General features: G+C 39.0%; 1 protein-coding gene across 10 annotated transcripts in view; it reads left to right on the top strand.

Moving 5' to 3' along the window:
* Nucleotides 1-19,054, top strand: part of ARHGEF9 (Cdc42 guanine nucleotide exchange factor 9) — a 314,280-nt gene that overhangs the window by 276,287 nt on the left and 18,939 nt on the right. For all 10 annotated transcript variants that reach the window (XM_045582383.1, XM_045582382.1, XM_036439902.2 and 7 more), the window contains 2 exons: nucleotides 4,283-4,526; nucleotides 12,520-12,588. In XM_045582383.1, coding sequence (XP_045438339.1) covers nucleotides 4,283-4,526; nucleotides 12,520-12,588 — 313 coding nt within the window. The remainder of the gene's footprint in view (nucleotides 1-4,282; nucleotides 4,527-12,519; nucleotides 12,589-19,054) is intronic.

The following is a 19,054-nucleotide window of genomic DNA, read 5'->3' as shown; positions in this document are numbered from 1 at the left end:
CGGAGCAGCCGGGTCGGGTGCGGCCAGGCCTGGAGCAGCGGCTGCCAGGCTGGGAGCGGCCAGGCCCGGAGCAGCCGGGTCTGGTGCGACCAGGCCCGGAGCAGCGGCTGCCAGGCTGGGAGCGGCCAGGCCCGGAGCAGCCGGGCCCATAGCAGCCGGGTCGGGTGCGGCCAGGCCCGGAGCTGCAGCTGCCAGGTCCAGAGCAACTAGGTCGGGAGCAGCGGTGACCAGACCCGGAGCAGCTGGTTGTGGAATGAACCAGAGCAACAGAGGCCAGGCCTGGAGCAGCCAGGCCCGGAACAGCTCGCTTCTCGCCTGCCCCTGCCCCACGGTTGCCTCTCAGACATGGCTGGAAACTTTTGTTGGAACTTGAGGGTCTGCTGAATCAAGTGATGAAGGCTTAGATCTGGATGTGTTGAGTTAGTATAGGGCTGGGGTGTTGATCTGTGAGTGCCTTGGGTGGGGCCTGGATGAGGCTGGTTGACCTATTTGGAAATGTCTTTTGTGTGAAATATATCATTGGGCATGTGGTGGTATTATTGATATGAGAAAATGCTAAGTAACTGATTTACTATCTGAAAAGGGATTTACTATCGGGGAAAGGGAGGGAGGAAGAGACTGAACATAAAATGCACCTATAAATGAGGACAATGGGGGATGGGGAGGGGGTGGCGGGTGGGGTGGGAACCTGGTGGAGGGGGGAAGAAATGAGGAACCTTTGTAACAATATGAACAATAAAGATTGATTTTTAAAAAATTTAAAAACAATATTTAAAGAATAGAGGGGTGGGTTTCATCCTGGTAGCTGTGTGTTTAGATTTGAGCTTTGCAATCCTTTTACAAAGTAAGGATGACTCCCCTAGTTTCTTTTATGAGGAAATTGAGGCTCAGAGAGTTTATAAGACTTGCACAAGAACACACAGTAGGTTAAACTCATGGTTTTGGACTCAACTCACTCCACTGTTTCATGCTGCTTTATATCATTAACTATCCTTTGTAATTGGATTTTATGATCAGGGGTCATTCCTATCATATCCTCACACTTGACCTTATGACTAATCTGATGCTTGAAAACTCATTCAGCCCTCTGAGGTGTCAGAAAGAGCAGGCAAAGGGGAAATTTTATTTTTTTGAAAGTGGTTTTTTAAAATATATTTTTATTAATTTCAGAGAGGAAGAGAGATAGAGACATCAATGATGAGAATCATTGACTGGTGCCTCCTGAGAGATCCAGCCCACAACTCAGGCATGTGCCCTGACTGGGAATTGAAACATGAACTCCTGGTTCATAGGTCAATGTTCAACCTCAGAGCCACGCCAGCTAGGCCTAATTTTAATGACATATCTCTATAGCCCTGTTCCCTTGTCACAGAGACAGAATTCTCTATCATTGCTTGTTATCCTTAAATTACAAAAAAAAAGGAGATTCAGTTGATGCTTTTAATTTAGCTTCAAGATCATATACATCAAGCATGTCAAACTCTCGGCCCACAATGAATATTTTTGTGGCCCAGCTAATATAACAGTATGTAAGAAACGTTTTAATAAAAATTTCATAACTTAATTTTTACAATATCCTGTTATACATAATTATTAATAACGAACTACAACATTCGCTAAAGACTGATTACTATAATCGTGTTGCAGTCATTTCCTTTATGCTCCTTACACACAGATGCACCATTTCTCTCCACTAATACTAGCAGATAATATTTTAGCAACTGATTGCCATGTCATTAGTTCTGGACTGACTTGTTCAGTGTGCTCAACAGGAAATATTTTGCTTTCGGGAAACAAGAAAAATAGGTTTATTTACGTTATATTTATTATTTTGTGTAGTTATTCAGTGTCTGATAAATTAATGTTTAAGAAAAAATATTAATTTTTATTAAAATGTTCTATTATTTTGTCAATGATTACTCATTTATTTAAGCCCTTTGTATTCAGTATATCTCTATTGAAAATAAGCCCACGTTTCTATGAAAATAGAAGCTTTTGGGTTTGTTTGTTTTTTTCAACCTACATAAACTTAAAACTTGTTTATTTGGTCTATGTTAGCCTTTGAGTTTGACATTTTTGGAAACTAGTAAAGGTTTTGAAGGTTGACAATGATTATAACACACCAACTCAGAGAAAAAGGAAGCTGTAGGCTGAAGTTAGGAATAAAGGGAGTTTGAGACTGCCTTATTCTAGCATAGTGGTTACCCACCTGTGTGGTCCAGCTTTGGATTACTGGGTCTATGTGTAGTTGTATTACGTACTGTAAGGCAGGTTTCAAGCCTTTACAGATCAAATTAGATTCTATTGATCCATTCTAAGCTTGTCCTGCTTTTGTAATTAGATTAACCTGACAGAGCCCACTTTTAATGTATATTTCCCCAAAATTTTCCTGAGGATGTGGAAGTCAGTGCATGGGAGCCACTCCATTCTTTTGGCCAGACTGAGCCTGATGGTAAAAGGAACCCAGGCTTTGAAAGAGGCTTGGAGCAACATTTTCCCACTCTTTGTAGATGTACTCTTCTCTTGTGAACTTGATGCCAGGGGCACCCAACATATCAGAACCCAAATGTATTTACAGCCTATGTATGTGAATGATTATTATGGGAGGGTAAAGTACAATGAGATGGTTACGTTTTACAAAGTAATTCAACAAGATCTGTATTTTCCAGCCTGAAGCTTTCAGATTGACAGAGCTATGTTGGAAATCCTTAAGGACATCCTTCTACATCCCTACCAAAAAGTCCAGTTTATCATGCAGTGTGAAGAGTTAGGATTGGGAATGTGGCCATGGCCAAAGGCAAATCCTTGGCAGATAGCCTGCAGCTGAGAAATGAGTCATGTAAGGCGATTCAGTAGAATGGAAGTAGTTTAATCAAACCATATATTAATAAAAGTTAATGAGCATTTCTGACTCTGTCAAATTGTCTACAAATCCAAATATAGGCCCATAGGAGGGAGAATTGGCCAGAAAGGGCCCCTGCTACTATAGAGGACATCTGTCTGGACAGGGTCACTGGAGTCTTCTTTTACCAGACTCAGCCACACCACATATCCCAGCATTAGGTGTGATCTCAGGGTAAGCTTAGGACAGTGCTGAGAGAAAGCACTAAAAGACTCCTCAGAGACCCTTATTAGACTTCATATTCCATAGACCCACAGGTTATTTAATCTGTCTCTCTGTTCTTTAACTTATGAAATATTTGACATTCAAAAAGATATGAAAATTATGATGCACACCCATGTACTTACCATTCAATTTAAAAATATTTTTACAAATAGTATTCCTCCTCCCCTTTTCTGCTTCTTCCCTTCTCCTCCTTCCTTGCCTCTCCCCATTCTCATCATTGTACTAAATTTCTCTTGTATTGTTGTTGTATTTTTATAGTTTTTATACATATGTATATATCCTTAAACACGTGGCAGCTTTTGTATGTTTTTAAACCTTTTATAAGTGAAATAGATATAGATGAAATAAACTACAGAAATTAAGGGAATGATGAGCATGGCATTTGAGATGGAGTTTACTTTGTCATCATAGATTTTGGATTGTGTGATGGGTTCACCAAAACTTAATACGTTATTTAAAGTAATTAAGTAGCCTTGGCCAGTGTGACTCACTTGGTTGGGCGTTGTACTATGCTGGTTCAATTCAAGTCAGGGCACATGTGCAGGTTGTGAACTCAATCCCCAATAGCGAGTGTGCAGGAGAGAGATGATGTATGTTTCCCTCTCACATCAAGGTTTCTCTCTCTCTCTCTCTCTCTCTCTCTCTCTCTCTCTCTCTCTCTCTCTCTCTTTCTTTCCCTCACTCCCTCCCTCCTTCTCTCTCACTTCCTCTCTCTCTAACAATCAATAAAGAATTTAAAAAGTAATTAAGTAAATAAATATAGAAATAAGAGCACTATTCATGGACTAATGATGAGTGTCTCATAGACTGAGTTAGGATTAATCTAAATCTTTGCACTCAAGAGCAAAACAACTATGATAATAACAGATAAGCAATATACTATTTGTATATATGTACTTCTATTTTTCTCATACAATAAGATTTGTAAGACTCATCCATGTCAATATGTGAAGTTCTTTATTAATTTTATCCCCATTTCTCCTGTCATACTAGGCCTTCTCCAAAAATCCCAACAACACTAATATAATGTGCCCAAATTTAGACTAAAACACCTCCCATTGGCAGTATTAGCATCCTAATGTGCCTATGTGCCAACACTCCTGGTATCCACTCTCTACATACCTTTAACATAGTCTTCTCATCCTTCCCACCTAGGACCTGATTCGGAGAGACATCCTATATTACAAAGGCCGCATTGACATGGATAAATATGAGGTAATAGACATTGAAGATGGCAGAGATGATGACTTTAATGTCAGCATGAAGAATGCCTTTAAACTTCACAACAAGGAGACTGAGGAAGTGCACCTATTCTTTGCCAAGAAGCTGGAGGAGAAGATACGCTGGCTCAGGGCTTTCAGAGAAGAGAGGAAAATGGTACAGGAAGATGAAAAAATTGGTAAGTGACTTCAAAAAAGAACAAAGAATGTGGTTATGAAGAACATAGAGGATTTGAAATAGTTTTAATTTCTCTAGAGGCAGAAGGAAGATTTATATTGCAAACTGACTTAATCTACTTTGTTGGTTCCCTATTATTAGGTGCTTTTTGGTAGATACCAGTAGTTTCCATTAATTAGGGTTATACTCCGATAGGTCAGCTTCCTCTACAGTCTCATTACTAGATAAAACTATTACATGGAAAGCAAACATCTGACTCAGTTCTTTCAAACATACAGACATCAGTAAACCAACATGAGAGCAGTTATATAGCCTATTCTGTAATTTCAATTCAGTCTTCAATTCTTTTCTTAGATACACGATGGAATCTTCTGTGAAAGGTTAGCAGTCAAGGCAGATTTGGTAATATAGTGACAGGATTCATCTAACTTTCTAGTCAGAGTCTAATGACAGAATCCTTTCATGAAAGTTATATCATAACATCTGTTTTCACTTTTAAGCTTTAGGCTTTCTTCTGAAAGGCATAGGCTACAGGACTTACTGGATTCTTATACCCAGTACCTGTAAGACATTTGTGGCCACTGCACATCTTGTATAACATTCACTTTCCCAGTGAAAGTTCATTTTTAAAAATATAAGTTTTTATTGATTTTTAGACATGGAGGAAGGGAGAGGGAGAGAGAGAAACTTCAATGTAAGAGATAAACATCGATTGGGTGTTTCTGCATGCCCCCTACTGAGGATCAAGCCTGCAACATGGGTATGTACCCTGACCAGAAATGGAACCAGTGACCTTTTGGTGCATGGATGACTTTCAACCAACTAAGACACACCAGCTACGGCTGAAAGTTCATTTTTAACATGTGTTAGGCTAATTAGGCCTCATGTATTAAGATGACTGAATGGCTGGTAGTAGTGGCCTCTATAGGAAAGATTTCTGAGTGTTTAATATTGCTAAACATCACCTCTTGAGTGTACATTCCTGATTAGGGCGCTTTAAATATTAACTTGGGATGTTAATATTTAAATGCTCATGGAATATAGATTTAAAATTAATTTAAATTAATGTAAATGTATATATTATGCCCTTGGTATGAAAATGTTTTAAAATAAATGAATAGGGTCTAAAATCATAATTACTTGCATGATTTCCATTCACACTAAACCATACTCTTTTGTATGAGAGATTGTTCCCTTTTTCCACAAATGATATATCTGGGATATATATATATTATTCTGCTTCCCAAATGGGAAGTAGTTTTTGTTTACAAAGTACTATCGGGTCTCTTGCCCATAGTTATACATTTCTAATATAAAAATATAAAAATCCAGGCTTTGTGATTCCTTAAAAAATAGTTTATGAGTTTGCACCACTCCAAATGGGAGTAGAATTGTACAATACTTTAAAACACTTCTATACTCAAGTTTATAGAAGCTGCCTCTAGAAAAAAGAGCTTACCCACTGAGTTCTGGTACAATTGGATTCTCGTATCCTTCAGTGTAGGGAATTGAGATCCAAAAGCAAGGAAATATAACTAGAAAAACACTGCTTAGTCTTATCCTAGTCTTCTCAAATCTTCGTTAAAATGCATACTGATAATTCACTTTGAGTCACGTTGTTGTCAAATTGCTTTTAGCATATGCGCATTGATTTGGGGCATGATGTGGAGTGGTACAGAAATGCTACTGGCTTCTTCTCCCAATGGCAGACAGTAGCAGCCTTTGACATTGCATAGGTTGTTAGGGCTACTAAAGGAATTTTCTTAGTGTGCTTTCTGAAGCTCCTAGATCAACTTGAATATCCTCTCCATTCTCTCTGGTTCAAACATGATGTCTCACACACAATGTCCTAATGACCTATAACTTTGAGAATCTGCCTCTAATAGAAAAGCTTACAGAAGTTCAATCCTGGTAGGCCTATGTTTGTCTTTTAAAAAGTAAGTGTCTTTTCTGATTATAACTAAATTACTTTCATTGCAGACTTTCATTTGTAGACCAAATAATAATAATTAATTAATTAATTAATTAATTAATTAATTTAAAAAAGAAGAAACTAAAAATCAGACATGAACATATGGAGCTAACTTTTATAAACATTTTAATATATTTTTCCATTTGAAAAACTAGCATGGCTGAATAGTTGTTTTCTATTTCTCCCTACTCCCCACCTCTCCCTGATGGTAGATATAATTGTACATCATTATTTTTCACTTAAAATTATATTATTATTATTTCCTTAAATCGTTTACTATTTAACCATTATTCTTATTGCTGTCATATGGATTTACCATAATTTTATGTTTACTATTTTTATTTTTTAATTATAAAATATATACATGGACATAATGATAATTTATTTTTTAAAATATATTTTTTTTTATTGATTTCAGAGAAGAAGGGAGAAGAAGAGAGAGAGAGAAACATCAGTGATGAAAGAGAATCATTGATCGGCTGCCTCCTGCACACCCACTATTGGGGATCAAGCCTGCAACCCAGGCATGTGCCCTTGACCGGAATCGAACCTGGGACCCCTTAGTCCATAGGCTGACACTCTATCAACTGAGCCAAGTTGGCCAGGGCTATAATAACCATTTAAACACTTAATAGATATGCAATAAAGTCTATGTTTTTCTTCTCTGCCACTCCTACGCTATGTGAGATAATCATTATTAATTTGGTGTACATCTTTCCATACTTATCCAATGCTCATATAAATATCTATACACATCAGACTTTTAAATTTTTATTTACAAAAATTATAGATATTACTAAGTAACTTGTTTTTATAAAACTTAATCATAAATATCTCTCAGGTGAAGAATATAAAATCTTACTCTAACTCTTTCTATCAGGGTTCAACCAGAGAAGTATAACCAATAGGAAATTATTAAGACATTTTTATAAGGAATTACCTTATATGATTGTGAATCCTGGCTGAGCAACTCCAAAATTGTAGGGGAAGGCTGTCAAGAATGACAGATCATGGGTAGGCTTGAACTCATGGGCATAGGCCAAAGCTGTCATTTATAGAGAGGAACTCATGAGAAGGATTGAATTCCAAGTACATGGACTGAAATTGTGAGGCAGAATTTCTTATCTCTCAGATTGGGGAGACCTCAGCGCTGCTTTTTTTTTTTTTTTTTTTCTTTTTCAGTGGTAATAAGAACTACCATGAACTTGATGTTCTTAAAAAATTTTGAGTGCATGATATAAAGCTCCACAACCAGTGTTGTATAGCAAATCTCATCCTATCTAATAAAAGAGTAATATGCAAATTGACCATCATTCCAAGACACAAGATGGCTGCTCTCATGTGGTCAAATATGGCTGCCCCCATTTGGACACAAGATGGCCACCACAGATGGCTGGAAGGGGAGGGCAGTTGTGGGCAGTTGGTGACCAGGCCAGCAGAGGAGGGCAGTTTGGGGGGACCAGGCCAACAGGTGAGGGCAGTTGGGGGAACCAGGACTCTAGGGGAGGGCAGTTGGGGTTGATCAAGCCTGCAGAGAGTGCAATTAGGGGTGACCAGGCCAGCAGAGGAGGGCAGTTGGGGGAGACCAGGCCAGCAAGGTAGGATAGTCGGCGGGGGGGGGGGGGGGGGAAGACCAGGCCTGCAGGGGAGGGCAGTTAGGGGGAGGGAAACCCAGGCCTACAGGAGAGCGCAGTTGGGGGAGAGGGGACCAGGCCTGCCGGAGAGGAGAGTTAGTGGGGGGGACCCAGGCCTGCAGGGGAAGGCATTGTGGGCTATCAGGCCAGCAGGGAGGGCAGTTAGGGGTGACCAGGCCAACAGAGGAGGGCAGTTGGAGGGGAACAGGCCTGCAGGGGAGGGCAGTTAGGGGTGACAAGATTGGCAGGGCAAGGCAGTTAGGGTGACCAGGCCTACAGGGGAGGTCAGTTAGGGGCAATCAGGCTGGCCGGGGAGCAGTTAGGGGTCGATCAGGCTGTCAGTGGAGTGGTTAGGGGGTGATCGGGCTGGCAGGCAGAAGTGGTTAGGGGCAATCAGGCAGAGGCAGGCGAGCAGTTGGGAGCCAGCAATCCTTGATTGTGAGAGGGATGTCCAACTGCCTGTTTAGGCTTAAATGGGTGGTCTGACATCCCTCAAGGGGTCCCAGATTGGAGAGGGTGCAGGCTGAGCTGAGGGACACCTTCCCCCAACCCCGCACAAATTTCGTGTACCAGGCCTCTAGTATCTTATATAAAGGGAACTTTATACATGTTCTACAGAAACTCTTCATTTCCCCTATAGCCAGCCTCTTGGAATTATAATTTTATTCTGTGCATTTATGAGTTTGACCTCATATTTAATTTATATACCTAACTAGTAGCCCTGTGCACGAATCTGTGCATCAGTAGCTCTCTGTGGGGCAGGCTGCTCCACACCTGCTGCCCACAGGCTCTCCACAGCCCAGAGGCCCATCTGCGGCTGAACACAGAACACTTGCCTTATCACATTCTGTGCACTGTCCTGGCCAGAGGCCCATGCGAGGCCGGGTATGGAACACTTGGCTCGTCACCACGGCAAAGAAGCAAGCATTCCGCCAGACCACTCACACTGCCTGCTCTCAGCAGCTGCCCCCTCCAGGACTGGGGAACTCCAGTAGGGCTGAGAGGACTGGGCACCACCATCTTGTGGCTATGGGTGCCACCATCTTTGTGACAGAATGACGGTTAATTTGCATATCACCCTTTTATTAGATAGGCTCTAAAAAAATCATGCCATATTAGTCCTTTTGTGACTGCCAAATTTCACTTACCATAATGTCCTACAGATTTATCTATATTGTCACATATGGCAGAATTTCCTTCCTTTTTGGTATTACACTGTATGTATATGCCATGTTATTTTATCCATTCATCTATTTATGGACATTTAATTTGTTTCTATATCTTGGCTATTGGGAATAGTGCTGCAATCAACATGAGTACAGATATCTCTTCAAGATCCTTATTGTAATTATTTTGGATATATATCTAGAAGTGGGATTATTAACCATATGATTGTTCTTTTTTAAATTTTATTAAGAACTTCCTTACTGTTTTCCATAGTGACTAAAGCATTTTAATTCTGAAAGGTGTACTATGGTTCCAGTTTATCCACATCCTTGCCAATACTTATCTTTTGTTTTTTTGTTTTTGTTTTTTTATAATAGCTATCCAAACAGGAGTGACATAATCTCTTATGGTTTAAACTTAAATTTCCTAATGATTAGAAATTTTGAGAATCTTTTCGTATACTTGTTAGCCATTTGTATGGCTTCTTTGAAGATATGTCTATATAAGCCCATTTTTAAAATCTAGTTATTTTGGGGATTTTGTTTTTGTTTTTGTTTGTGTTTTTTTGTTTGCTTTTGTTTTGTATTTTTGTTGTTGTTTTTGTGATTGTTTCACATAGAAGTGCCTCATATGTGGAAATTAACACAATTTTAGATATAGTTTGCAAATATATTTTCTTCCATTCCATAGGTTGCCTATTCATTCAGTTGTTTCTTTGCTATACAGAAATATTTTAGTTTGATGTAGTCATACTTGTCTGCTTTGCTTTGTTGCCTATGTTTTTGGTGTAATTTTCAAGAAATCATGGCCAAGATCAATGCCAAGCTTTCCCCCTGTTTTCATATAAGACTTTTACAGTTTTAGGTTATACAGTTAAGTCTTCAGTCCACTTTGAATTTATTTTCATGTATGTAGAAGGTAGGAGATCAGTTTCATTCTTTTGCATGTTGGTATCCATCCAGTTTTTTCAGCACCATTTTTTGAGAAAAGGATCCTTTCCCAATTTTGTATTGTTGGCAACTTTGTAAAAGATATAGTGGTGGCATACACACACACACACACACACACACACACACACACACACACACGGACCAGTGCATGAAATTCATGCGCATGAAAAGGGGATTAATTAGAGGAAATATTTTAATATTGCTATTTGCCCTTTTTCTATAATAGAAGTGTCAGAAATGAAAGAAAATTAGTAAAATGTATATGAAAATCTTCTTCCTGTCAGAGTCTGGGGTGCACCATTGGACCCACAGTCAAGGCCCTGCCCACCCACTTGTGCCTCAAAATTGTATGAGAACCAGAACCGCCCCTCCTCTCCCCCACAACCCCCCAGTTGGGCTAGATACAGACCCAGTTGGTCCCACCCTTGTTAAGCCCTGTTTGGTGAGGTGTGAAGCCTCAGGTCCCCTGGCCTGGAACCAGGTGGGGGCATGGCCTGAGGCCCCCCAGCCCTTGGTGGGGTGGGGGCACTCCTTGAGGTCCCCCTCAATCCCCGCCAGGTGGGGGATGTAGCCTGAGATCCCCTATGAAACCCCTCTTGGCGAGGGCATGGCCTGAAGTCCCCTGTTAAGCCCTGCCAGGCAGGGGGTGTGCCTTGAGATCCCCTATCAAGCCCTGATAAGCAGGAGCCACAGCCTCAGGTCCCCCTGCCCATTGCCAGGAGGGGCACAGCCTCTGTTGAGCATCTGCCCCTGGTGGTCAGTGTGTGTCATAGCTACTGGCCAGTTGTCCGATTGCTTAGGCTTTTATATATATAGATTAGTTTTAGGTGTACAGTATAGTGATTAGACACTTAAATAACTTACAAAGAGATCCCCCTAATATTACAAGTACCCATATGACACTATACATAGTTATTACAGTATTATTGACTATATTTCCTATGGTGTACTTTTACATCCCCATGACTATTTTGTGACTACCAATTTATACTTCTTAATTCCTTCAGCTTTTTCACTTAGACCCCAACCCTCCTTCCCTCTGGCAACCATCATCTGTTCTTTGTATCAATCAGTCTGTTTCTATTTTTGTTTGTTTATTTTGCTCTTTAGATTTCACATATAAGTGAAATCATATGGTAGTTGTCTTTCTCTTTCTGACTTAGCATAATACCCTCTAGGTCCAATGATTATTTTTTTTTTTTTTGTAGAAATAGAAAAAATTCCTAAAATTCATGTAGAAACCCCCCCCAAAAAACAAAAAAAAACCAAAACAAAACCCATAATAGTTAAAGAGAACAGAGCTGAAGGCATCACACATCCTGATTCAAAATATATGCCAAAGCTACAGTAATTAAAATAGTATGGTGCTGCCGTCACTGGTGTGGCTCAGTTGGTTGGGCATCGTCCCATTCAACAAAAGATTGATTCCCAGTCAGGGCACATGCAGGGGTTGCAGACTCAATGGGAGGACAGGGGGTGCAGGATGAAGATGATTGATGTTCTGCTCTCACATCCATGTTCCCCTTTCTCCCTTTCCCTTCCTCTCCCTCTAAAAATCAATAAAAATATTTTTTAATTTCTTTATTGATTAAGTTATTACATATGTGTCCTTATTACACCATTACCCCCCCCCCATGCCAAAGGACTTATATGCATGCATATAAGCCTAATCAATGGACACAGACAACAGGGGGGTAAGGGCAATAAAAATATTTTTAAAAAACTGTATGGTACTGCCATAAAGACAGATATATAAACCAAGGAGATAGGATAGAAATCTTAGAAATAAATGTACACATATAAATCAACATATCTTCAACAAATGTGCCAAGACTACAAAGTTAGGAAAGGATGTTTAAAAAAACAAACAAACAAAACAACAACAACAACAACAACAAAAAACACGGTGCTGGAAAACTCGATATAAACATGCAAAAAAGTGAAATCAGACTCAAGGGTAATACCTTGTTAACTTTTGAGGCCCTGTTCAAGGAGCTCAGTTGATTAGAGTGTTGTCCTGTTATGCCAGGGTTGCTGGTTCGATCCCCATACAAGAATCAACCAATGAATGCATAAATAAGTGAAACAACAAATCACTGTTTCCCTTTCTGTGTCTCTCTTCCTTCCTCTCTCTAAAATCAATAAGTAAAATTTTAAAATAAAGACTTTTTATATGTCTTGCCAAAATTTCTCTTCCAGGAACATACTAATATTTACATTTAAGAAAGGTCTATGTTTCTCTTAAAAAATAATCTGTTTTTATTTTCCTAGGCTTTGAAATTTCTGAAAATCAGAAGAGGCAGGCTGCAATGACTGTGAGAAAAGTCTCTAAACAAAAAGGTAAATCTTTTTAAATATTAATATTGTATCCAGAAATCTGTTGAACTTATTAGTTCTAATAAAATTTTAGTGGATTATTAGGAGTTTTCTATATACAAAAAAAAAAAAAGGTAAATCTGCCTTTTACCAACACTCCTCCCACCCCACTTTATTCCACCCCTACCCCACCATTCACTCTCTTTATAAGAATGGAAAGCCATAGGCTATGTGTTTTCATATTCCTAGGTTTATTTCCATGGTGGAGAGTTTCTGAATTCCCGTGTGTCTTACATAGAAAATGTTCTTGAAGGTTTAAATCTGAGGAATGAAGAGTATAAGGTACTTATGTCCAGAGATAGCTCATCAGGTACAGGAGAAAAAAATAGAACCTTTTTTATTTTTATTTTTACTTAAACAAATGAGAGTGAGAGACTAAACTTTACTAACAATTTAAAGACTGGTGGGCAATAGAAAATATGTATAATTTATAAGTGTAAGGGAAATGTGCAGAATTTTCTTTCATTGTTTTGGAGATATTTGGTAAATAAAGAATCCCAAATCAGAATGAAGAGCTTCAAACTGAATCAAGAATATTCAAATATTCATTTTCTCTTTCTCTGAACTGTAAACTAAAAGTATTTACAAAATAAAAATACATTGAAAATAAATTAGAATATGAAATGAAGCTCTATTTTCTCATTTTTATGAACTAGACAGAATTGAAATGCTTAGTTAAATAAAGGAAAGGACCTACCCTCTGTTTATTTTAGAGTCTAGTCAATCCCAGTCATTTTACGTAAGTTCTTTCATTTTTATGGCACCCTTAAAAAGGTAGGCATTGTTAGCCAAATTTTCTAGATGAGGAAACTGATGATCTTCTGGTTGAAGTGACTGAAAATAAGTCAGCTTTACTATAAGTCCCCTTCTCTCTCTTCTCCACCTAAGGGGCCTGATGATTTTCCATTTTGAGGAAGAAAGCTGACTTTATTTGGTATCACTTCAATTATCAACAAATGCTTCTGTTACTGATAAGCACTGTTATTGTCCCCAGGGGTGAGCAATCTTAGACCTCAGTTTTCCCAGGCCATTCCTTCTGCTTTCTCAGTGAACTATTGTTCAGAATTAGTCACCATACAAAATGATCAGATTTAAGTTGCATGAAATTCCAACAGTAACATAAAGCACCCCTAACTACTCCTAATGACACTGTTTTTTCATTGAGGAAGCTGGGTGCCTATGTATATCTGATTTCCAATTAAGCAGTGTACCCAGATGGAGGCCCTCTATCTAGACATGACAGTCCTTTTAACTGCTTATTGGTTTTTGCCTTTGGGAGAACCTCTTTCCCTCATCATGCAAATGTGATTCTCTTTAGATTTGGGATTAAAAGCAACCACTTCTAACCTCTTGGGGGTGAAAAGTGAGGTATAATATTAGAAAGAATTCTGGAGTTACTGTCCACAAAGATATGATCTGTATGAATTGGAGAATCCTGTGAGGGAATATGCCCCTTCTTTAGACAGAGATATGAACAGAAAAGAGCCCTAGACAGGTGGAGAGTCCTCAGGCTACAAAGGGGCTACTGTCCTAGTAGACTTTCTCTGTCTCCTATAGGCTCTTAGTTCCTGAGCTTCTCTCACTCTGACTTCCTTCACTGTCCTCAGCATACTGATCTTTGTGATGGGATGGTACCCCATTACCTTAGCCCAGATTCTCTGAAGCTTATCTGAGAATGGCTGGTTTTGTGACTAATAATCCTTAAAGCTTAGGAAAATCCACAAGTCAAGCAACCAGAAAACAGTCCTCAGTCATACCAAGCTTTTGTGTAAGTTTTCTTACCCACCTGTCTAGTCTCAACCTATACCCTTCAGGCCCTCTCTTATATACCAATATATAAACACTGGTTCACCTGAACAGCTTTCCACCTTTAAAAGCAACCTTAAAGACTTAAAATAAACTTAGCTAGTTTCAAATATCCCAGAATTCTTACAAATCTCTTATTTCTACTTCTAGTCTTCAAGACTCTTCTAGTCCAGGGCTGTGGTGACTCATATATTTTGTGACTCAAAATGGAAGTAGTTATCAAACTTAGTAATATTAGTTATATAATATATATGGGAATAGCAAGGGAGTCCTTTTAAACCAATAAAATCTAGCTTCCTTACCATTCCATTGACCCCTTCCTGAAAGTGATGGGGAAGAATTATTATTAAGATTTTTCCAATGTAATGTAATTGGATAAGGAATTATTCTAGTTTCTCTTTGCAACCCCATCTGTAATGCCATGGGATTGTAAAGAGTGAAATAAGCCTATGTGAATTACAGGATAAAATTAAGAGAAACAATCTATGAAATATTGGTGTCCCTTAAGTAGAAGAGAGGAGGGAAAACGGGCAGAAAATGTACTTAAATAATGGATGAGATATTCCCAATTCTGAGTAGGTTCATGAGGCTTATTGGTTTCCAAACAATGTCAACCCAAAATGATCTCCTCCAAGATACATTATAAAAAAGTTGTCAAAAATCAAATACAGAGGGAGAAGGTTAAAATTAGCAAGAGGGGGGAAAAAATCTTTGCATAGAAGGGAACCCACATAAGGCTATTATCAGATTTCTCTGCAGAAACCTAGCAACAAGGAAAGACTGGAGATTTTATATTCAAAGTGCTGAAAGAAAAAACTGCCAACCATGAATTGTCTTACAAGAACTGCTGAAAGGAATTCTTCAAGCTGAAATAAAAGAACACTAATTAGTAACATGAAAACATATGAATATACACACACAAGTAAAAGTTGTATATATAGTCTAATTCAGATTAATCTATTATGGTGGTATACTTAAATCTATTATAAATGACTAGAGACTCAGTCCTTAAACCCGGATTGCAAGAGGGCACAGGCCTCGTGGAGGAACCCCACCAGTGCACAATAGGGACGGGGGAGGGACGTGGGAAGTTGTTCATCCAAGGAAGAACCACAGGAGGGCTCCAGGGCATGTCCGGCCCCATCTTGCTAAGTCCCGATTGGCTGCAAGCTAACCTACCAGTTGGAGCATTTTCCCCCTGGTGGTCAGTGCACATCATAGTAAGTGGTTGAATTGCCTTAGCATATCATTAGCATATTTCACTTTGATTGGTTGAATGGCTGACCGGATGACCAGACACTTAGCATATTAGGCTTTTATTATATAGGATAAAAGACAATGGGTTAACATACCTATAGGTAAAAGTATATGTTAATAGATATCAATAAAAAGATATAAACTGTGAAATCAAAAACATAAAATGTAGAGTGAAGTATAGGGGTAGAATTTTTATATATGGTGAAAGATTATTTATCAGCTTAAAATAGCCTATTGTAACTATGGAGAAAAGAATATCACTATGGAAAATTATCAATTCATACAGGAAAGTAGCAAAAGAGGAAGAAATGAACAAAGGAACTATAAGACAGACAGAAAGTAATTTAGATGGAAATAATGCCTTACCTATTAATAATTACTTTAAATGTAAATGGGTAAAATTCTCCTATCAATACACATACAATGGCTGAATGAATAAAAGTATAAGACCAGACACACTGTACACTGCTTACAAAAGAATCAGTTCACCATTGAAAACACACATAGACTTAAGAGTGAAGATATAGAAAAAGGTATTCCATGCAAGTGTAAATCAAAAGAGAGCAAGGGTAGTTATACTTATATCAGAGAAATAGACAATAAGTTAAAAACTGTTGCAAGAGACTAAGGTCATTATATGATGATAAAAGGGTAATTTCTCAAGAAGACATAACAGTGCAAATATATATGTGCTCAACATTGGAGCACCTAAAAATATTAAGCAAATACTAACAGATCTGAAGGAAGAAGCAGACAATGATATAATAATAGTAGGGGATTTAAATACCCTACTTCAGCAATTGATAGATTACCAAGACAAAAATAATTGCGAATATTGTACTAATAATATATCTAGACTACATGAACCTAAAGAACATTCCATGCACCAGCAGAAGGTTTCCTGTTTCTCTAAAGCATACATGCAACATTCTCCAGGACAGCATGTGTTACATCATAAAACAATTCAGCAAATTTAAGAAAACTGAAATAATATTAAATAACTTTTCCAACCAAAGTGATATGAGACGAGCTGGAAAATTCACAAATATGTGGAAATTAAACAACACATGAATGAATAGCCAATGGGTCAAAGAAGAAATACAAAAATATGACATGAATAAAAATGGAAACACAAGAGTTATGGAATATAACAAAAAGTTATACCAAGTTATGGAATATCACAAAAACTGTTTAGAAGGGATGTTTATACCCATAAATGCCTAAACTGAAAAACAGAAATATTTCAAATAAACAGCCAGACTTTTCACCTCAGGGAACAAGAGAAAGAATGAAAGGCATAAGCCCAAATTTAGCAGGGGGGGAAAGCACAAAATAAGGACCAGAGAAGACAAAAATGAGAGAGGGACTTAACAACAATAGAAAATATTGATGAAATTAAGAGCTGGTTGCCAAGACCAGTTTGGCTCAATGTATAGAGCGTTGGCTTGGGGACTGAAGGGTCACGGGTTTGATTCCGGTCAAGGGCATGTACCTTGGTTGCGGGCATATCACCAGTAGGGGCTGTGCAAGAGGCAGCTGATCAATGACTCTCTCTCATCGATGTTCCTAACTCTCTACCTCTCTCCCTTCCTCTCTGCACAAAATCAATAAAATATATTTTAAAAAAAAAGAAAAAAAAAGAAATTAAGAGCTGGCTTTTTGAAAAAACAAAGACAACTGATAAAACTTTAGGTTTATTAAGAAAGAAAGAGAAGATTCAGATAAAATCAGAAATTAAACAGAATATAGTACAAATTATACCACAGAAATAAAAATAATTATAAAAGGATACTGGGTCAACTATACACTGACAAATTAGATAATCCTACCTAATAAAAGAGTAATATGCAAATTAACCATCACTCCACTTCACAAGCCATGCCCACAAAGCCACACCCACAAGCCAATCAGAGTGAGTATGCAAATAAACCCAATCAAGATGGCTATAGCCACAGAGAGCAGGAGGGAGGTGTTTCCCTGGCAACGGAGGATGCCAGGCTTTCTGCCTGCCCTTGCCTAAGTCTCCACTCAAGGCTACAAAGTTTCAATTACAGAAAGTAAACAAATCCAAACAATGGCTGCTGCCGCTGAGTGAGCAGGAAACTTGGCTCTGCTCTAGGCTACAAAGTTTCAATTGTAGAAAGTAAATATATCCCAGATACCAGGGCCTCCTCCTGGGTTGCTGGGGTGTGTGGCTGGCCTGCAAACCACCACAGGCCCCTCACTCAGGCCACCCCATGCCCAAGGGAACCCCCACCCTGATCCAGCACACCCGTCAGGGTAAACCAGTTGGCCCCCACCCATGCATCAGGCTTCTATCCTATCTAATAAAAGAGTAATATGCAGATTGACCATCACTCCAACACACAATATGGCTGCCCCCATGTGGTCAAAGATTGTGCCCCTATGTGGACACAAGATGACCACCACAAGATGGCCAGCAGGGGAAGGCAGTTGGGAGGGACCAGGATGCCAAGGGAGGGCAGTTGACGGTGATCAACCATGCAGGGGAGGGCAGTTAGGGGTGACCAGGCCAGCAGAGGAGGGAAGTTGGGGGCAAACGGGCTGGCAGAGGAGGAGTTAGACATCAATCAGGCTGGCATGGGACTGGTTAGGGGATGATCAGGTTGGCAGGCAGAAGCGGTTAGGGGCAATCAGGAAGGTAGGCAGGCAAGCAGTTGGGAGCCAGCAGTCCTGGATTGTGAGAGGGATGTCCTTCAGCCCGTTTAGGCCCGATCCCATTGAATTGGGCCTAAATGGGCAGTCGGACATCCCTTGAGGGGTCCCAAATTGGAGAGGGTGCAGGCTTGGCTGAGGGACAACCCCCTCTACCCCCGTGCATGAATTTCGTGCACTGGGCCTCTAGTGTAGAATAAATGGATTAATTTTAGGAAATATTCAGTGTATCAAAACTGAATCATAGGGAAATAAAGACCTTGAGTATATCATGCTAAGTGAAATATGTCAGACAGAAAAAGTTAAGAACCATGATTTCACTCATGTGAGATGTAAAACAGAAAGCAACAGATGAACAAGAAAAACAAATGAACAAAAAAGCTCATAGATAGTGACAACAGTATGATTATTGCCAGAAGCAAGGGAAGTGTGGGGGTAGTAAAGGGTAAAGGGGTCAAATATATGTTGACACAAGATGATTTGATTTTGGCTGGTGGGCACATAATGAATCATAGAAATGTACACTTGAAACCTATATTATATTATTAACCAATGTTATCCCAAAAAGTTTAATGAAAATAAAGAAGGACGCTGAACTTACCAATGAGTATGAATATTCAATCAGTAACAAATAAAAAATAATAATGAGTAAGAATATTCAATCAGTAACAAATAAAAAAAAGTCTGCCAA

The sequence above is a fragment of the Pipistrellus kuhlii genome, unplaced genomic scaffold (genome assembly GCF_014108245.1).
Source record: "Pipistrellus kuhlii isolate mPipKuh1 unplaced genomic scaffold, mPipKuh1.p scaffold_m20_p_16, whole genome shotgun sequence".
Lineage (NCBI taxonomy): Eukaryota > Metazoa > Chordata > Mammalia > Chiroptera > Vespertilionidae > Pipistrellus > Pipistrellus kuhlii.
The sequence above is the reverse complement of the archived record's forward strand: the minus strand, read 5'-3'. Positions and strand labels throughout refer to the sequence as shown.